Source organism: Columba livia, chromosome 2, assembly GCF_036013475.1.
Source record: "Columba livia isolate bColLiv1 breed racing homer chromosome 2, bColLiv1.pat.W.v2, whole genome shotgun sequence".
NCBI lineage: Eukaryota > Metazoa > Chordata > Aves > Columbiformes > Columbidae > Columba > Columba livia.
The window spans coordinates 145,394,846-145,414,767 of NC_088603.1; the positions used below are offsets into that span (position 1 = coordinate 145,394,846).

General features: G+C 34.2%; 1 protein-coding gene across 6 annotated transcripts in view; it reads right to left on the bottom strand.

Annotated features, from left to right (window-relative positions):
* CSMD3 (CUB and Sushi multiple domains 3) overlaps positions 1 to 19,922 on the bottom strand; it is a 631,749-nt gene that overhangs the window by 232,081 nt on the left and 379,746 nt on the right. For all 6 annotated transcript variants that reach the window (XM_065054280.1, XM_065054281.1, XM_065054284.1 and 3 more), the window contains 3 exons: positions 18,041 to 18,228; positions 15,394 to 15,582; positions 5,629 to 5,745 (listed from right to left, as the gene is read on the bottom strand). In XM_065054280.1, the coding sequence (XP_064910352.1) occupies positions 5,629 to 5,745; positions 15,394 to 15,582; positions 18,041 to 18,228 (494 nt within the window). The remainder of the gene's footprint in view (positions 1 to 5,628; positions 5,746 to 15,393; positions 15,583 to 18,040; positions 18,229 to 19,922) is intronic.

Genomic DNA, 19,922 nt, shown 5'->3' on the forward strand with positions numbered 1-19,922 from the left:
AAGTCACAAACCAATGATTCAGGCTCTGTAAAATATATTTAATGATGTAATGCTTGGGAAGATGTGATTGAATATGAAGCCTGATGATCACTGGGTACTCTCACAGACAACGGACATAGTTTAATCAAAAAGCAAACAAATATTTTGCCTTCTTACTTTTCCATACTCCCTCCACCAAGAACTTCCCAACAGGGTAACAAAATTAATTTTGGGACTGATAAACTCTGAAATGGTTTATTTCTTTTTATCAGTTTTCCATAGGAGAAAGCAGTGATTTGACATGAAAAGATAGCTCTTAAGAGAAAAATGTGATATAAGAGATATATACAGAATGAAGCTGAGATTCAGGCCATATTTGTTGCATTTACTACAATCGAAATTCATTTTGTTTATTTTTATGTATTCATGAATAGTGCAACAAGAAAATCAGAAGTGCTGAAGAAAATGTTATGGTAGTAAATAAAAATAATGGAATTCCTGTGAATCATGGCTGAGCTTCACTGAGTGTTGTTCAAACATCAGATTCAAGGTTTAACTCAAGGGAATTTTTCAATCAGTTTTCCAGATTGCCATGACGTTTCTAAGCAAAACACCAAGGTATATTCCAGCCGTAGCTGTACAATTTGATTTTCTTGGGAAAATATTCTAATCACATTAATATATGCTATGTGATAGATTGTGTCTTCTCATTAGAAGAATTTTAAAAGAAATGTTCAGGGTGATTATTTCTCATTCTGCCTCATGTGTACCTTTCTATATAAGAGAAATATTTAAAAATCTGAAATGAAGATAGAAAGAAATAACACTCTAATGTAATTTCTCCATCTTACAATCCAGTCTGTTGAGAAAGGGGTAAATTAACTGTTTTGTTAGTAAATAGTTTAAAATATACCATTGGTACTCCATAAATTTCACTTGACCATATATTGAATTGCTTGCTAACAGCAGAAAAAATAAAATAATTATTCTTATGATAGATGTTTCCTTTCCACTAATACCAATTACTAGTAATATTAACTATGCTTAAGGCACATGTTCCATTCCCTAGTTAACAAATCTAAAAAAAAAAATAATCACATCGATTTTTAATGGACATTCAAGAATCGTCATGCTGATCCACATGAAAACAAATGAAAAATCATTCCAGAATTCCAGAATTTTAGATACGCTTTTACACTAAAATAAATATATATATTTATATTGCAGATTATGTTAGTTGAGACAGTATGTAAAAACACAGAATCTGTTTTTCTTAGCAATACAAAACACACGGGTGTAAAATACAAATCTTTTAACTAAATATATGCATTTAATTGCCTGCTGTTATGCAATAGCAATATGAAGATGCAACATGAAGGTCAAGGAAGGGAGCCAGGAGGCCTGCGTGGTTGAATAGGGATCTGTTGGCTTTGCTCAAGCAGAAGAGGAGAGTTTACAGGTCATGGAAGCAGGGGCTGGCCACTTGGGAGGAATATAAGGCTGCTGTTAGAGGATGTAGGAAGGCAGCTAGGATAGCCAAGGCCTTCTTAGAATTACAGCTGGCGAGAGGGGTCAAGGACTGCAAAAAGAACTTTTTCAAATACATAGCAGATAAAACTAATACCAGAGGCAATGTAGGCCCACTGATGAATGGGGTGGGTGCCCTGGTGGCAGAAGATACAGAGAAGGCAGAATTACTGAATGCCTTCTTTGTCTCTGTCTACTCTGCTGGAGGCTGTCCTGGGAAGACCTGTACGCCTGAGACCCCGGATGAAGCCAGGTTAATGGAGGAGTTTGCTTTAGTTGATGAGGACTGGGTTAGGGGGCAATTAAATAGTAAGGGGTAAGTCATGCTTGACCAAACTCACAGCCTTTTATGAGAATGTAACAAGGTGGATGGATGATGGCAGAGTGGTGGATGTGGTCTACCTTGACTTCAGTAAAGCCTTTGACACAGTCTCCCACAGCATCCTCACAGCTAAGGTGAGGAGGTGTGGTCTAGACAATAGAGTAGTGAGGTGGGTTGCAACCTGGCTTAAGGAGAGAAGCCAGAGAGTGGTAGTCAATGGTGTGGAGTCTAGTATCTAGTGGAGTGCCTCAGGGGTCAGTACTGGGGCCAATATTATACAATATATTCATTAACGATTTGGACGAGGGAATAGAGTGTACTATCAGCAAGTTTGCTGATGACACTAAGCTTGGAGGAGTGGCTGACACACCAGAAGGCTGTGCTGCCATCCAGCGGGACCTGGACAGGCTGGAGAGTTGGGCGGGGAATAACCTGATGAAATTTAACAAGGGAAAGTGTAGAGTCCTGCATCTGGGCAGGAACAATCCCAGGTTCCAGTATAGGTTGGGAAATTACATATTAGAGAGCAGTGTAGGAGAAAGGGACCTGGGGGTCCTGGTGGACAACAGGATGACCATGAGCCAGCACTGTGCCCTTGTGGCCAGGAAGGCCAATGGTATCCTGGGGTGTATTAGAAGGGGTTGGTTAGTAGATCGAGAGAGGTCCTCCTTCCCCTCTACTCCACCCTGGTGAGACCCCATCTAGAATATTGTGTCCAGTTCTGGGCCCCTCAGTTGAAGGACAGTGAACTGCTGGAGAGGGTCCAGCGTAGGGTAACCAAGATGATTAAGGGAGTGGAGCATCTCCCTTATGAAGAAAGGCTGAGGGAGCCGGGTCTCTTTAGTTTGGAGGAGACTGAGGGGTGACCTTTTTAATCTTTATAAATATATGAAGGGTGAGTGCCACGAGGACGGAGCCAGGCTCTTCTCGGTGGCCAACAATGATAGGACAAGGGGTAATGGGATCGAGATGGAACACAAGAGGTTCCACTTAAATTTGAGAAAAATCTTCTTCTCAGTGAGGGTGACAGAGCACTGGAACAGGCTGCCCAGGGAGGTTGTGGAGTCTCCTTCGCTGGAGACATTCAAAACCTGCCTGGACATGTTCCTGTGCGACCTCACCTAGGCGTTCCTTCTCCAGCAGGGGGATTGGACTAGATGATCTTTTGAGGTCCCTTCCAACCCCAAACATACTGTGATACTGTGTGTTTAAAAGAGTACTCCACAGCATTCTGGAGCTACAAGTTATACAGATTTTCTTGGCATTCTGACCTTAAACTACTAAAATTTGTCAAAAAAAAAAAAAAAGTGGCAAAAGGAAAATTTAATTAATTATTTTTTTAAAAACATATCACTAGTTAATGGCCAATTGAAGGTACTTCTTGATATTCTTAAGTCGGAATTGTATTAGACATGAAACTGAGCAGAAAAAAAGACTTCTGGAACAGAATTTTTCTCCTTCACTATGAAATAACCCATTTATGTATGTAAGATTGATTTTTGCCAAATGCTAACTTATATAAAACTTAGTCTCCTCATGGACAATTCATCTGGGGACTATATAAGCCTCCTGGACATTAGATGATAGAGATAATTAGGCACTTCCAGAGGATCATTCAGTCCATCCACTTTAGATACGTTTTCAGAGTGACATGATTAATATCCTAAAGATATATACATTTGCCGATTAAATACAGAAGTGGCCTAATGGACTAGGTTGCTCAGACATGGAGCTTTACTGTTAGAATTTTAAAGTTAAATTAAGTAAGCCTGTAGCTTAGTGTCATAAAAGGAGAGCTACCTTTCTCATGCAGTACTACATGAGCTTAAATTGTTAATACCTTTTTGCCAACAAGAACAAAATACGAAAAATTCACACAATATTTCCAACTACAACAACTCCTCAGTCTTTAATTGATTCCAGCAGATCTTCGAGCAGCATGAATCAAAATGCTCGACAAATTACCACATAGCATTCATATTTAATATTTTTTTCCTTAATAACATTTCCATAAGATAACATGAAACTTATTGCAACAAACATTCTAGTCCATATGTATCTGAGTATACATGCTTATAAATAGGTATGTTTATACTATTAGTCTATTTAGCTCTATAGATTATTTCTGTATATTTGTTTTCTCAGGATTCTCAACATCTTTGGTGTTGTTTTTATTTTCAATACTCTCACATAAAATTTAACCGCATTGAGAATTTCAGCTCTTATTTATCCCAAATTGTAAGTATTTCTGTAGCTGAGGGTATAAGGAAAAAAAGATAAATCTCAAAACTGCTGTGTAATATTCAAACGAACAAACAAACAACAACAAAACACCCTTTCTTCCACAATCTCATTTTTGATTTAAGAAAATGTTAATAAAATATCATTCACAAATCCTGAAAAATATGGCTTAATTTGGTCTTATGTTTACTGTAGAATTTACATATTTTTCAGTCACATATTACTCCATCGAAGGTAAACCCTTATCCATCTCTGCAACTTCTCTTCGATGGCCACATTGCAAAGCTTGGGTTGGTTTTCCAGTGAGTTTTCACATAGGCTTCCAAATAAATTACTACAGGGCTGTTTTCTTACACTTTCTTGCTTACCAAGAAGAACAGTTATATTCTTCCCACATCTTTTCTCCTTTGCAAAAGATCCACTGTACCTTATTTTCCCGCAACTCTAAAACCAATGTATCATACCTAGAGATAACAAGGGTAAATGTAGCATTTGTATGTAGCCTCAGCAATTTCAGAATGCTTTTTCACTGTGGACACTTACAAGAAAATTATATTGACACAGTGGCATCATTTGGTAGTAAGAGAAGATTGTGGAATAGCTGGAGGAATAATTTTGAGATACACACTTTGCCACTTTGACACTTTAAGGAGCTTTAAACGGGACATCCAGTTGGAGCTATTTAACATGTCGATGAAGAACTATCACACTATTTGTACAAAGTAGAACACGAGGATCACAGATTAACATAATTCTCTGTTAGGGAAGTCTTATTTTTATGTTATTAATAGATCATTACTAAAGGAATACATCAACAGTATACTTTGTAATGATTTTCATGCCCTCACAGAGAAAAATGATGAAATTCAGAACTGAACTTGTCTCTTATTAAGTTCCATTATTTATTATTTTTCCCTCTACATTTATTTCTAAATTATATTATTTATTCAATCCATAAATATATATTAAACTGCCATTTATATGCTGTCACTCTGAAAATGTGTCTCAGTAAGCTGAAACAGTTTCTTTTCTTCAAAATAATAGGAATTTTTTGTCAGATATTTACTTGTCAACAGCTAGTCATAATGTAAAATTTAGCACAATGAGTAACCTTTTAAACAACTCTTCTCTCATTACATGAATTCCTTTTTTATGCTATAATATAAATAAAATCTTCTTTTAAGTCTTCGCTTCAGATTCTTCTGTTGATACCAAGGCTAAATATCAATGACTTTTTCCAGCTAATCTCTGTCTAAGATAAGGCATTTCCTCCTCAACACAGAAAAAGCATTCATCCTCTTTTAATTGGAACAAATTAGTGTGCATACAACCGTTACTTGGACTATAGACTTTTAGGGACTTCCTGTAGTGTAGAAAGCATTAGGACCTAGTCCACACCTGGAATCCCAGGAATTACTACAATAAAAATAAACAAAAACAAACATCAGAAATACAATTCCTACTTCATATCTGCAAACACAGACCTACACCTGTAGCAGAGAATACTGAACTTATATATGACAAAAAATAGGCAGAAAAAGAGAAGAGGATTTATTTACCTTTTCCATGGGTAACATCCACAGTCCACGTACAATTCAAAGAATTTGGATACAGATCAGGATAACCAGGGGACAAAATTGTTCCACTAGGTCCTCTAACATCTCCACCACATAAAGCTAGAAATAACAAATATAATAATAATAAAATAATTAATATAAAACTTACAGATGAGAGAAAATATATGAAAATATTAAAACACCCTCCCCCCCCGCTTCTGGCTTTAAAATTATTTAAAAATTGCTGGTCAGCAATTCCACATATAACTACAGCCCATTTTTACACAATAATAAAATAATCAATGAATAATTAACATTTTTATAGGTATTAATCCCTAGCTGTTTTTTCATATTTTATTGAGACTCTGTGAAAATCACAAGTTCAGCAGGAAGATGAAGGTAGACAAAGATATGGATTCAACAAAACAGATGTGTCCACAAGATAAGGCTGAAAAGTTAAAATGCTACAGAGTAGATGTTGCTATTGAAGAATTACTGACTGAAAATATTATTGCAGGGAAGCATGACATCCTTTGTTGTATCTAATTATTGCATATGCATCTGTATCTTTAACGTAAATGATAATGACAGCTGACAATATGAGAATAAGTCTTTCTACAGTATCAATAGTGACTTTGTAAAAGTAATCAGTAATTGAGCAATACAAAAATTAAATTACAGCTTGAATTAATACAAAATGCAAAAATAAAATCTTACAACACTGGCATAAATATCTTCACATTTCACTGTTACATTTTAATGCTGAATTTTCCATTCCAGAGCTTTTGAAGTACTAAACTAATTGAGTAATTTTTAGTGGTGAAGAGGCTCTTATTCCTTAGAATTATCTTTTTATCAAAAACAGTGATTAAAACTCACTACCAAGCAAAGTTATTACATGATACTTCTCTAAATATGGATTATTTCAGAAGGACATTATGAAAGAAATTAGTATTTCTACTTTTTTTTTTCTTCAAGATTAAAAACACCTATTTCTATTCTTTTTCTTAGCCTAATTATACACATTACTAAAATTTTTTTGTAGCAATGTTCCAGAACACATAAAAACCCAGTAAACTATATTATTGCCACCAGACTTCAGTCAAATAATATTTACTGTTCTAGAATGCTAATTGCAGTTCTTAATATGAGCAGCTCTTCCAAATCAACACAAACTCTCCCTTTTCAGCCTTCAGTAGTCAAGCTTTCAACCAGTGTCCTTTCAGAATTGTTACAGGTATCAACTGTACCTTCTCCGAGCCCAGACCTTAACCTAAGCCAGTATTCAGCACTCCCATTTTTAACAATAAGGTTTTCTCTTCAGCCAATGCTAAAGCTGTTAAAAGGAACTTTGAAAGATAAGTAAATGGCAGTTACCTGTCTGCAATTACAATCAATACAACTATCAACCCCTCTTCACCTTGTCTAAGCTGATTCTCACCTGCTGATCATGTCTGTGCTTCCCAGTTGCTTCCACAGGACTAAGGGTAAGGGAAGGAGCCTGTCACAGGCTGGAGAGACAACATCTCTTCCTGAGAGAGTCTGCCTCGTCTGCACTAGCTGGTTTAACTGGCTCCTACTCCTCATATAATCTCAGCAGCAGCTACCAATGTAGCACTCAACAACATGGATGGTAACAGTGGGAGAAATTTGGCCTTCCAATATCTGAACAGTGTTCAAACAACATCTTCATACTTCTTCAAGAGAAAGGTGGTGTAATGTGTTACATCATGCAATTTATTCTACTGTATCTTGCTATTTATTCTATTTATGACAATTTCTGCCACACATTGATGGGGTAAATCATGAAAGTTATACCCTTGTTTTCTTTTGCTATTAATGCTATTTATTTGAGAATAAATACATTGACTGGGCATTATTTCTGCTTGTAGAAGTACATTCAAAACTAACTTGAGTACCAGCCGTACAGTGTACGGAAAGAATATCCTTAATTTACCTTCTATTTTACCCTCTACCTAAGCAGATGTTTGTCACAAGGAAATACATGCATTTTCCAGACATTTCACTAACACTGTGGAATGTTTTTATAAAGGTCAATAATTTTTCATAGTGAGGTTACTTGCATTCCATGCCACCATTATCTTCAGAGCATGAATAAAAATAAATATACATTTAACTAGAGTTTTCTTATAAAGCAGAAATGAAATTTTTTGTCCTATTTCTAGCCTTTTGGCCTAGTTGTAAGCTGGAAATTTGCAGATCCAGGACCTTATGCTGAAATAGAATGTTCTAGGACCACAACTGCCTAATCTCATAATTGTCACCACAGGGGAATAACCTCCCAGCATACTAATTTTCCTCCTCACTTCTCTGATGAAGAGACAATGAAGGTAAGCACTGTCCACTTATGACCAGATCTGGTTATATTTAGATATTAGTAAAACAGAGCCAGGGGCATGGCAGCACATTATTTGAGCTTCTGATTCTACCTACTTTGTCCATACCCTAGGTCAGCCCTATTAAATAAGAAAATGCAATTAGTTTTTATAATCATGGGAAACATCACATGTATTTTACAGTGGGTGTTTGGAAAACCTTTCAGGCACCCCAATGGTGACAAAATGTCTCTGGCACACCATCAGGCACTCAATGTAAGTCTGTGAAGGCTAGCAGATGGCAAACAAAAGGCATCAAGGGACCAGTATTTTACAAAACAAAGCCAAGTTGACAGATCTGAAATATAAAATGTGCTCTGGTCCTGATAAGATGGCAAACAGACTAAGCATATAATATCACTCCTAGAATCTGATAGTTTTTCAGAGTGCAAAGGAAAACAGAAACCAAAAACAAGAGCTATAAAGATGACTAGGGGTCTGGAGCATCTTTCTTATGAGGAAAGGCTGAGAGAGCTGAGTTTGTTCAGCCTGGAGAAGGCTGAGAGAGGATCTTATAATGTTTATAAATATCCCAAGGGTGGATGTCAAGAGGATGGGGCCAAATTCCTTTCAGTGGTACCCAATAATAGAACGAGGGGCAACAGGCACAGGTTGAAGCATAGGAGGTTCCATCTGAATATGAGGAGAAACTTCTTTACTTTGAGGGCACCAGAGCACTGGAACAGGCTGCCCATAGAGGTTGTGGAATCTCCTTCTCTGCAGTCATTCAAAACCTGTCTGGACACATTCCTGTGTGATCTACTCTAGGTGAACCTGCTTTAGCAGGTGGGTTGGATTAAATCATCTCCGGAGGTCCCTTCCAACCCCAAACATTCTGTGATTCTGTGATATGAAAATAAATACAGCAAAAGATAAAATCCACACATTTTTCCAGATTTTACAAGGAACTATTCTTTCACTTTATCTGATTTACAGAGATAGAAGCTAGGACAGGCTAAAAGTAGAGTGAATAGATAAGTAGATAAATGAAGCATTAGTTTGGTGTTCTAATGTGGAAAATGGAATAACATGTTGCTAACACACAAATTGATAATTTGTTATGCAAGTAGAGAAGATAAATCAAGACAGAATCACAGACATGCCTAATTTATTTTTCTCTCCATTACTGTGTTTTCAGAATAGTGAGAAACAAAATAAGAAAAAATAAAGAGAAGAAATATAGAAGCGACTGTATGAAATACAGATAGGTGCCTGGATGTATAGTACAAAGTATCCCTACATCACTACAGTGATCAAAAATGATGTGACAGCTTAAGAAGCAAGTTTTGAATAGCCGTGAATGAAGATCAAAATTTAGTAGTGTAGTTCAGTGGCTAAACCAGTTGTTTAGCCAAAATGAATTCTTACAGTGTTGGCTTGATTACCTACAATTTCTTTTGTTGTGAATGATCACAACTGTATTCATTTTGCTCAGCAACATGACCAGTCATAACGAAGAGGACAATAAGCAACACTATCTTAGAAAATGGCCCTATATCGTTTGAAAATATTTTTGGCCCAAACAATTTTAGAACATTTACTTAGGCTATTCCTAAGTGTCTCAGTGGAAGACATGCAGGCTATGCTTTACCCTGAAATACATGAGTAGTTGTAAAGAAAGCACTTTACTTGTGTCATTCATAAAATTATTGACTTCCATTTCAGACCATATTTCATGATACTATAAAACTATTATAGAAAATACATCTTCCAGTACTAGAAACAGTCTCATAATTTGTAGCCTAAATGTATTCATGGTCCACCTTCACCCATTTTTCTGCTGCAAAATTGTCATTAGGTTATTTTCCCTCTTGGAGAGTCACTTTGGAAGGCTTGCAAAGCACATTAGTATCTCTCACTTTGATTACGTTAAATGAGACAGGTTTTCTTAATCTACTACTGTTAGATACATTTTCCATCTTTATGACCACTGCATTACCAATTGCAAGTACCTACCTGTCTTTCTTGTCACAGCAGCTGTGCTACACAAATGTCACTGGGACACTTCACATTAGATTGTGGCAGCAGCTTATAAGCAAGGAAGTTGACATTTTTGTTCTTAGATTATATTCATTTTTTTCATGTCCTCTGTTCTATTTTTAACATATTTAGATTTCACTGCAGAAGTCAGTCTGTATAATGTCTTCCTACAGAGGCCAGCCTATATAGCTAGCTTAACACTCGTTCACAGAAAAGCCTCTTACATTTTGGTTTTTATACCATGAAATAAAACTAAACAGCCACTAATTATGTTCTTTGTCCTCCAAGGTCTTCAAATAAGGTTTACTACTTATTTAAAACTAATTTATTTTGATGTAACACAAGTCATTCTCAAAGTTATGAAGGATATAGCAACAAGAAGAAGTTATCAAGAAAACTGGATGTGAGAAGAAGGGGGTCACCATATCCAAGAAGGATGGAAAAATATCAAGAGAAGGCATTTGTTATTTTAGTACTGCAATATTTCTACATGTGGTGCTTACTAGCAATAGAATTAAAATAAGCCATATTATTGTGCCTTTTTAGCCTGCCTGAAGACCTTAATATGTGGGAAATTAACAACATTTTCCTTATTTTCAAATTATATCACCTACAATTTTTGAGATATATGTATTTTTCAAGACACTAGCCATGGGCCATTAACCACAACTCAGAAACTACTATGCAATGATGTATCTCAATTTTCTTCAAAAAAAAAAAAAAAGAAAATACACACAAGACAAACAGAAACCTTCTGGAAAACAAAAAACAAAACAAAACCAAACCCCACTTTTTTTTTTTTTTTTGTAAGGTCAGCTGGCTGCAAGTATAAACAATTGTAAAATATTTGTTTTCAAAGGTGATGGGAACAGAAACTACACATTTATAATTGATTAGTAATAATGATTAGATTTACAAATGGTTTAAAGGATCACAGGAAAAGACTAATAACATATGCTAGTTTAGAAAGAATGACACAGTGAAGATGCCCATTTATACATAGATGTGTTTGTCCATACATAAATCTAAACATAAGGATATTTTCATTTATTGTGTAATTTGATGAAAACAGGGAACAGGGAACAATAAATATAGTTAAAAAATTATTGAAACAGCAAATTAGAATTTGAATCTTACATACTGTTCTTCATAGATCAAGGATTTTCAACTTCTCTCCCCCCTAATTATGGAATATCTTATGTGTCTTAAAACGGGATTCAGTCAAGTAGTAACAAGTAAATAACAATGCGAACATCAAATAATTACAATCAGCTTCTGGGCTTGAGTTACATCACAGAAGAGATTAATCGAATAGAAACTAGTGTAGGCTAGATCAATGAAAACCTAAAATGTTCTATTTTTACCTTCTTATCTAAATCTGAAACAGATCAAGACATGCTATTCTTTTCCAATTATGGCATCTACCACACTGAATATTTGCAGCAAGTTTATTAACAGTTGTATTTTAATAAAAAGTATTTGGTTTAGTTTAGAAATGTCTTAACAGAAACGACATAACGTCTCTGCCATATTTCCTGGATATGTTCCTTGTGGTAGTGAACAAGTTATATTTGCTAATTCATTTGGACATCTAGGTCATTTCAACATAAACATTAAAGGTTTTTCATCTTGCTTGAACATTTTTTTGCTATTACTTTTCTAAAGTACATGGAGTTCAAATGGAATGTCAATATTTATTATTCATTCAAATAATGAATAAGAATTTTTATGTATTAGCATTTGTTTTCATGCTATGATGATTAGGGATCTAACTTTTACATTCATTTTCCTGTCATTTTTAATTGCATTAATATAATACTTCATATATTGGGTAGAATAGGATTTGCAACATATATTCAAAGCTTTAACACAAAATTATATTATAATATTCATACAGAAAGGACATGATAAGACAGATAAGACAGGACATGATAAGACAGAATTTTGTCTTCTTTGTTAAGCATTGGGAGGAGATTACAGTCAAGAAATTCAGGGATGTCCAGATAGATAGGTACCCAGAAAGTCATATATAGATGTTAAATAGAAATGGTGTAAATGTAATACAAGCAATATTTTTTAAGCAAAGCTCAAACCCATCTATTTTCTCTCTCTTAAGTATGACTATTTGCTGAAGGCTTGTATATATTCTCATTTGAAAAGAATGGTTATTATTTATTTATATGTTTTTTTCCCTAGGTAATGTGTCCCATGTTTATAGCATATAGATCAAACCACGTCTTCAGATCAACTATTTCAAAATAAATAAATGTACACAACAGCATTCATTGTTTTTCTCTGCTCTGTGTGAATAAGAAAGCTGTTTATCCATGGACCAAAGAAAGAAAAAAAAATAAAATTGAAAGCCTAGGCCTTGATCTGTGCCTTCCCTTCTGAAAGGAAATAAAGTATTTTGCAAAGACTCATCTTGAAATTGGTCATGCTTAAAAACACTGAAGTATTTTTAACAGTTTCTTCATAACAGCCTACAGACTAATTCGTTTACTGAAAAGAGACTGATGGTTTGATAAAGATCAAAGGTTTTACTCTTCATTCTTTGAAGAAGCCTTAACTTTATGATTGTATAACTTATTTTAACATAGCGGATTTGCTGCCTTGAAAACTGTTAAGGAATTCAAATACTGTAAAAATTCATGTAGCTTTCACCACAGTGAAAAGATGAAAGGTAATGGGTGTAAGTGGAGGATGGGAGCTTCTCAGCAGATATAAAGAATAACTATTTTGTGGTCAAACAATGTCACAAGTTGCCCATAGAAGAAATTAAACCTAGCCCCTTGGAGATAAAACTCAGTTCGGTAGGATCCTCAGCAACCTGATCTAATATTCAGATTGGATTTACTTTTTGGGGTATGGGTTTCAACTAGATGACATTCTGAGGTTTCTTTTAGCTGTTATTGTTCTATGATTCTGAAAATATTTTTCTTAAATATTTCTCTTTAAAGCACAGAAATAGATTCTACTATCCTCAAAAGTCAGAAAGCTCTTCTTTTTTCTTTTTTTTTTTTTGTTTCAGAAATGCTTTGCCATACTTTTGTATACATAAAACTGTGTTTGCATGTGTATGTATACAGACACAGAGGATACATATGTGCACTGAGGAATAGTGTGCACACCTTACCTATATAGATACATATAAAAATCAAAACTAAAGAAATTACCTAATAAATCCTTCATGCTTACCAGTTATTCAAATATGAATGAATGATACAGCCTTCCATAAGAACTCAGGCCAAGCTTTAGAGAAGGAAAGTTTGTTCATTTTTTAAACCAACATTCTCACTATTGTCTAAATGCTTCTGCAGATAATGAAGTGTGACTTCCCTGATAAGCTTTTTGAGATGCTTATCTGTGTAACATCCAAACACCTCATGAAAAAATTAGTTTACACTCCTTCAAAGAACAGAATTGCAGTCAACACCATCTTCGACTTGGAGGAAGAACTGGTCCTAAGGAATCTATTTATTTTACTTTTCTACACTGTTTTCCTCCTCCAAAACACTCATGAGTTGTCATAATGTCTGCAAAATCATTGTGGTCTGTCTGCATGTCACTGCATGGTGTATTTGTAAAAAAGAGATGCAATTAGCAAAAAAAGAACAATCAAGAAAGACCTCTAATCCTCCAAAACTGTCAGAATAATATATTGAATGAGTGGGAACAGTGATCAACGGGTTTATTGGTGGCACAATTAATACAAACCCGTCCTCGTAGTTTATGGAAAGAACAGCCCATTTAGCAAATGGCTTTTTTTTCCTGGAGGTTCAAGGACTCTGGATCCTGTTTAAAAACATTCCACCAGAGAATAAATTCAGCAATGAAATTAAAATTAGTTCAACCATGAATTGATTAAATTTACTAGAATAAATGTACTTAATCCTGCCTTCAGATCATATTTATTCAATGGACAATTGCTATTTAGCAATGTGCTCTGGAAAAAAAAAAATATCTTATTTACTTAATGAATTGCATGCTAGTTCAGCATCTTGAGGAAGATATTTATCACAATATATAAGTTTATTTCACAGCAGAGCATTGTATTCATAGGGAGAGTGTGAATACTGTTTGTTTTAGGTAGTTCAGCATCTAGTGCCTACCACTGTAAGAAAACACACCATATGTTATACTGTGAGCTGTGGGAACCCTGTGATTATTCATTCCAAGTACCTGACTGAAAAGCAGAATCCATTAGGAAACAGGTTTGCTGAACTACAGAGTGCCATTTTCAGGAAAGTGATTATCCACACCCATTTTTACCACCACAAATTTTGAGTATCATCATATATTGGCATGTTCAACCCACTGAAATATGAAAAAAGTAAACCCAAAGCATTTCCTAACTAAACAAGCTGAAGTCCAAGAAAATCCCTACTACATTTTAAAAAAGAAATCCAGTGAAAATGAATATATTTTCATATGGCAAATCAAACAATTCAGTGAGCTTTTTCATTAGTTTTCATTCCAATTCAGCTTTTTCTTTCTAATTGAGTGTCCTAAGACACTAAGAACTATTCTAGAAAATATACTATCATGTACAATTTTTTTTATTATCAGAAAAGCGTATGTCATGCTCAAAGGAAAAAACTTATTTTGAGAGGAAATCAGCTCAAGTACACACCTTAATAAACATTACAAATTGTTTTCTTAATATTAACTATAATTGAAATCCCCCTAACTGGGAAAACTGATTAAAATTAACAATTCAGATAACAAGAGATGACTGAAACTACGAGATAATTTTTCAAGCAGATTTTTTAATGACATGCTGGCAACCGCAAAACTGTATGACATGTTACTCGATACCATTTTTATCTGGTTTAACAGTCATCATGTGTAATATGGCTCTAATCAATTCCTACAGTGACTGAGGGCTGTCAAGTTCTGTTAACAATCTAGGAACACAGTAATCAGCATGAAACAGGAAAAAATGCAGATTTATGAGTCATGTATAAATAAACCACATCTCATGTTTTGTATGTCAGCACTCCTGTGTCTATAGATGGATAACCAAACACAGATATTTGTAGTTTGTAATAAGTACTTTACAAGCAGATACATAATACATTAATCTCGCATACCTAGAGCTATTTGGCAATCAGCTCACACTAACATATGTTCAGATAACATTATCTTCAAAACCTGCTGAATTATATATATGTATATATATTATATATATATATATAATATATATATATTATATGAATTATATATTATTCTCTACTTTTATTACTAAATATCTCATCACACAGAAGTATATAATATTTATGTCCTCGGACTACTCTTTTTTTTTTTCCAATATTTAGGTCATTTTGACTAATAATAGTTTCGCAAAATGTGTATATTTTAAGGTATTCTGAATTTTATCCATCCATCTTACCATCACAAGTTGGGAGTGGGTGACTCCACCAGTGATTTTTTTCACATAGTAAAGGCTCCTCATGACTCAGCCTATAACCTGGATCACAACTAAATGAGACTGTGGAACCTATAGAAAAGTCATGTCCATAACGACGTCCATGCACTGGTATGCCAGGATCCAAGCAAGAGTAAGTATTAACAGTAACACCTAGATTAAAACAGAACAAAACAAAACAAAGAAACAACAAGGAAAATAATTAAACAACCAACCAACAGAGTTTTAAAAATTAATTTAAATAATTCACTGTGCTGTGAGTGGGGGTGTTATCACACATGTTCAGTGAATTATCCTTGTACTGTGTTTCTCTGTGTTACTGTTACAAGACTCTATGGTTAATTAATTGCATCTTGCCATTGTTGCAGAGAAAAACAACACATAATTTACAGGATATTTTGCTTGATCCTATCTCAGCAATATTGAGTGATTTTTTCCCTGATGCTGATGTTGATAAACCTTGATGATTGCTCAAATTTCTGATTTCCAGCCTTCATTTTTCCCGATCAAGCTTTTTTATCCTAGCTAAAATGCTTTATTTTTTATTCAATATTTATCCTTCAAATATTTACATAGATCAACTATTTACCTAAATAATTCTCATGTCTACTTTATTTGGTATGTGAGATATTCAGAAGATAATAGCAGAGAAAGCAGTAAAAATGGCTTGAAAAAAAGAATTTTAATTCGTGCTAAAAAATTAAACCTTTTAGACTATTTCCCAGTGAGAAGTTTAGTTTCATTGTAAAAGAATCAGGGGAAAAAAAAAAAAAAAAGAAACAAAAATCTGTAGGAATATTACTGAAATTGGCAAATTACAAGAAATATTCAGCATTTTTTTAAATGGATGTTATTCCTTTTATTCCTACGCAAAAGTCATAAAATATCCTTTCTTAGAAAGAAATTCAGCATCCAAAGAAATGATTAGCATAGCAAATAAGAACATATAAAAGACTTCAGCTTGCAGTAGTATACTTGAAGAGAAAAATGCTAAACAGAGAAACATGAATCACTGTTATTATCATCCAGAAAAGGGTAACTAGAATTGGGTTGTGCTGGATGATATAATACAATGAACCATTAAGAATTAAACAAAAATAAAATTAATACTAGATGTCTGTATATAAACAAAGGTTGTTAACCAGAAAAAAATAATGAAAATGTTTTTTTCTTTGTTTACAAGTGGTAAGTATGTATATTGTCAATGTTCTCTGATAGTATAAATTTAACTTTAATTCTTCACCAGTGTAAAGATAATTGTTGGGTGGGGATCAATTTTAGAAAAAATGGGATTTTTTAATAAAATTGAACAGTTCAATTGCAGTGAAATTTTAGATTTCCTTTCCAACTCTCTTTAATTAAAGCAGATTGATATAAGGATATTTGTAATAAGTATGGCTTTTATCTTTTTTGCTGTTCACATTCCCAAAGTGTAATTTCTACTATTTAACATTATTCATTTAGCCAGTGATTTTAAGAATTTCGTGTTCTCTGCTGGCAATATTAGCCTAGTTTTCTGTAAGGGTAGGCGGCTTTCAAACTTCAGAAAGGATAATAACTTAGCAAAATCATAATTTCTTCACAGTATAGAAGATGATAGAAATGGAAGTATGTGGGTGAAGGCTAGGAGGCTAGGACAGTGAAGAATTTTGAATAACAATAGGTTGGTGGGGTTTTTTGTAGTTTAATTGGTTGGTTGGGTTGGGTTTTTTTTTTTGATAAACAGCCAGAACTTGTTTCAAATAATCCTAAAATTTGTCCAGCAAAGTCACCTCCACATATATTATATTTAATATCATTATAATTACTGGTCAGGAACTGTGAAAATGGCCAAAAATAATGCAAAATTGATTGGTGGTAGTTCCAATAAGAAGGAGTATAAAAAAGAAATGAAGAGATAACAATGTGCTCATGACCTTTAGTAAGCAAATTAGAAGTGACTACAAAAATATTATTTCACATGAAAATATGACTTATTACAACAAAACGTAAACTTAGAAACATGAAACATAGATGACATGCTAATATATCAACCTATACAAATTTTAAGAATTCGTAAAGTACGTAATCTAACAGACCCCTTCAGCAGTGTAGTTTATATGACTAGAATAATGAAAAAAGAATACTTCTGTCAGAACACACATGCAGGTTTTTGGGTTCCTGAAAATCCATAATCATAGGTTGATTTTCAGCTCATTAGTGGAAACTACATTTGCCATTACCTTCAGTTAGAGCTGCAGGTACAGCAGTTAGGACAGTAATTCAGGTATTTGCTTAAATTTTAATAATCTTCCTGATCTCATGCAGTTTTACACACAAAACCAATGTATGATATGAAGCATAATAATAATTAAAACAAAACAAAACATAAAACCGACACCCAGAAGAAAGGTGTTTCTTTCCTGTTGTGATGTTCTGGTTCTTAAGACATGGAGCAGTACAGAAATGATGTTAAATGGTAAATGAAATTATTGTTCACCTCTTCTGCAGTTTAACATCACTAAATCTTTTTCAGTTTGGGAAATCACACGAATTTACCAAAGATGATACCTGTGCACCTATTTATAACTAAGATAAGGGAAATCAAGCCATACAATTCAGAATTACTTACTTTCATAGTGAATCTTGAAGCCATTGTTAGAACGACTGTTGTCAGTTGTGAAGAGAAGATATATGAAATTGCTACTGCTAAACAGGAATTGGGGGACCTGTGTGCCATTGTAAGATCCCAAAAGTGGAGATAATAGATTTGGTCCATCATGAACTTCCAAAACATCATAATTGAGTTCTGTCTGAAATCTGCAACCGAGCAAACACACAGAGGCACCAATTTAAGAAGCAGTTGAAACACAAGTCAGTAAAGTCATACAAAGTGAGCCATATTTTAAAATTATGTTCCTTTCCTGATCATATAATTTTAATTATTTTTCCATATACCTATTTTACAATATCAATATAATAGTATCAATTATCCTATTTAATTAATACAATAACCAAATTTCAGGTTAGTGCCATAGTAAGATGAGAAATCAATTTAAAGTCCTTGAGCTGGTTTGTATTGTAGGAAACTAAAGCCAGAAACAGATAATCTGTTAGCAAAGGTTAATATTATTTGTGTATACTATTTCATAGCACTTAAAAAAAAAAAAAAAAAGTGAATTATATAGAGGGTGATTTGATTCATTCTCCTATTATATTAATTCCATTTGGCACAAATATCATCAAGGTACTTTATATTATCAAAGAATCACACTCTCAGTTTCTACCCTTAAAATCAGCTGTATGCAGGGATAGAATTATTTAAATCTGCTCTGAAACTTGTGGCCTTGTGCCAGTTGAGACTCAGTCCAAAGTAGTGCTAGAAGTTATGGCAAATAAAAAAAAAATTCCCATTTAGAAAACATTGCAGAGCAAAATGTGTGTTTACAGATAGCATGTGTGCTGCCTCTGTCAAGGAAAGAATGAGTATGACAGTGCTGCTGGATCTCTCCTTGCTTGTCTTGTTTTAGATGGTATCAACAATCCCAAACAACTGTTACATATTTTGACAGTGGATTCTCTCTTTCTTGCTATCACAGACCTTATATCAATCATACTGTTTTAATGGACTCTTTGATGGATTATTGAAAAGGCCTTTAAGAATGAAAAAGAAAAAATAACAGTAGGATCTGATACGGACCCTTCAGATATTCCTAATTCTCACTCTGATTCACTTAGATACCCAATTCAGCTTTGTGAAATTCATTCAAGGAACTGTATGATTCATGCTAATATACTGAAAAAATCTGTATTTCAGTATTTATGTCCCATGAGTCTGAACCTATAGACCCAAAAGAGTTTGTTGAAAGAGGAAAAGCCAAATTAAACCTCCAAAACATGTGTTTGCTTTTATCCATGTCCTGCTCCTACTAAATAACATAGAAAGGAGCACAGAAATAAAGTAAAAGAGTTTTGGAAATGAAGCAGGATAAGCCTAGAAGCAGGAGAACTGAAAATTTCTCTTTTTTTGTAAGTTTCCACATGAGCTAAAAATGATGTGTCACTAAAAAATCTACTAGGCAATTACTTCAATTACTTGGTTTTTTTTCAGTAATTTTTCTGCTCCTCCCCCCCCACAAGCCATCTTGGAAAACAAATACTATAACCTTGCTCTGATTTCTTTGTTCCTTTATTAAAAACATACTTAAGACAGGCACTGACCTCATAAATGCAAAATAACTTATCAGGTCAGTCAAGACATGATGAAATTGAGTCTCCAAAGACATAACAGAAATCCTCTCTTCAGTACTTGTTGCTCAAAGAGTACATACAACACCACAAACGTCAGAAAAGTCAGGAGATGAAAAAAACAAACGAGCACCCAAGAAAAAGAAGTGAGGACAGTTTTGTAGTGAAATGAGCTGAAAGAAATTTGAAGAGGGGATTATGTACAGTGCCTTAGCTTGGTCATTTGGCTCAGAAAAGTATTCAATTTAAATTTAATTTATAAGGGT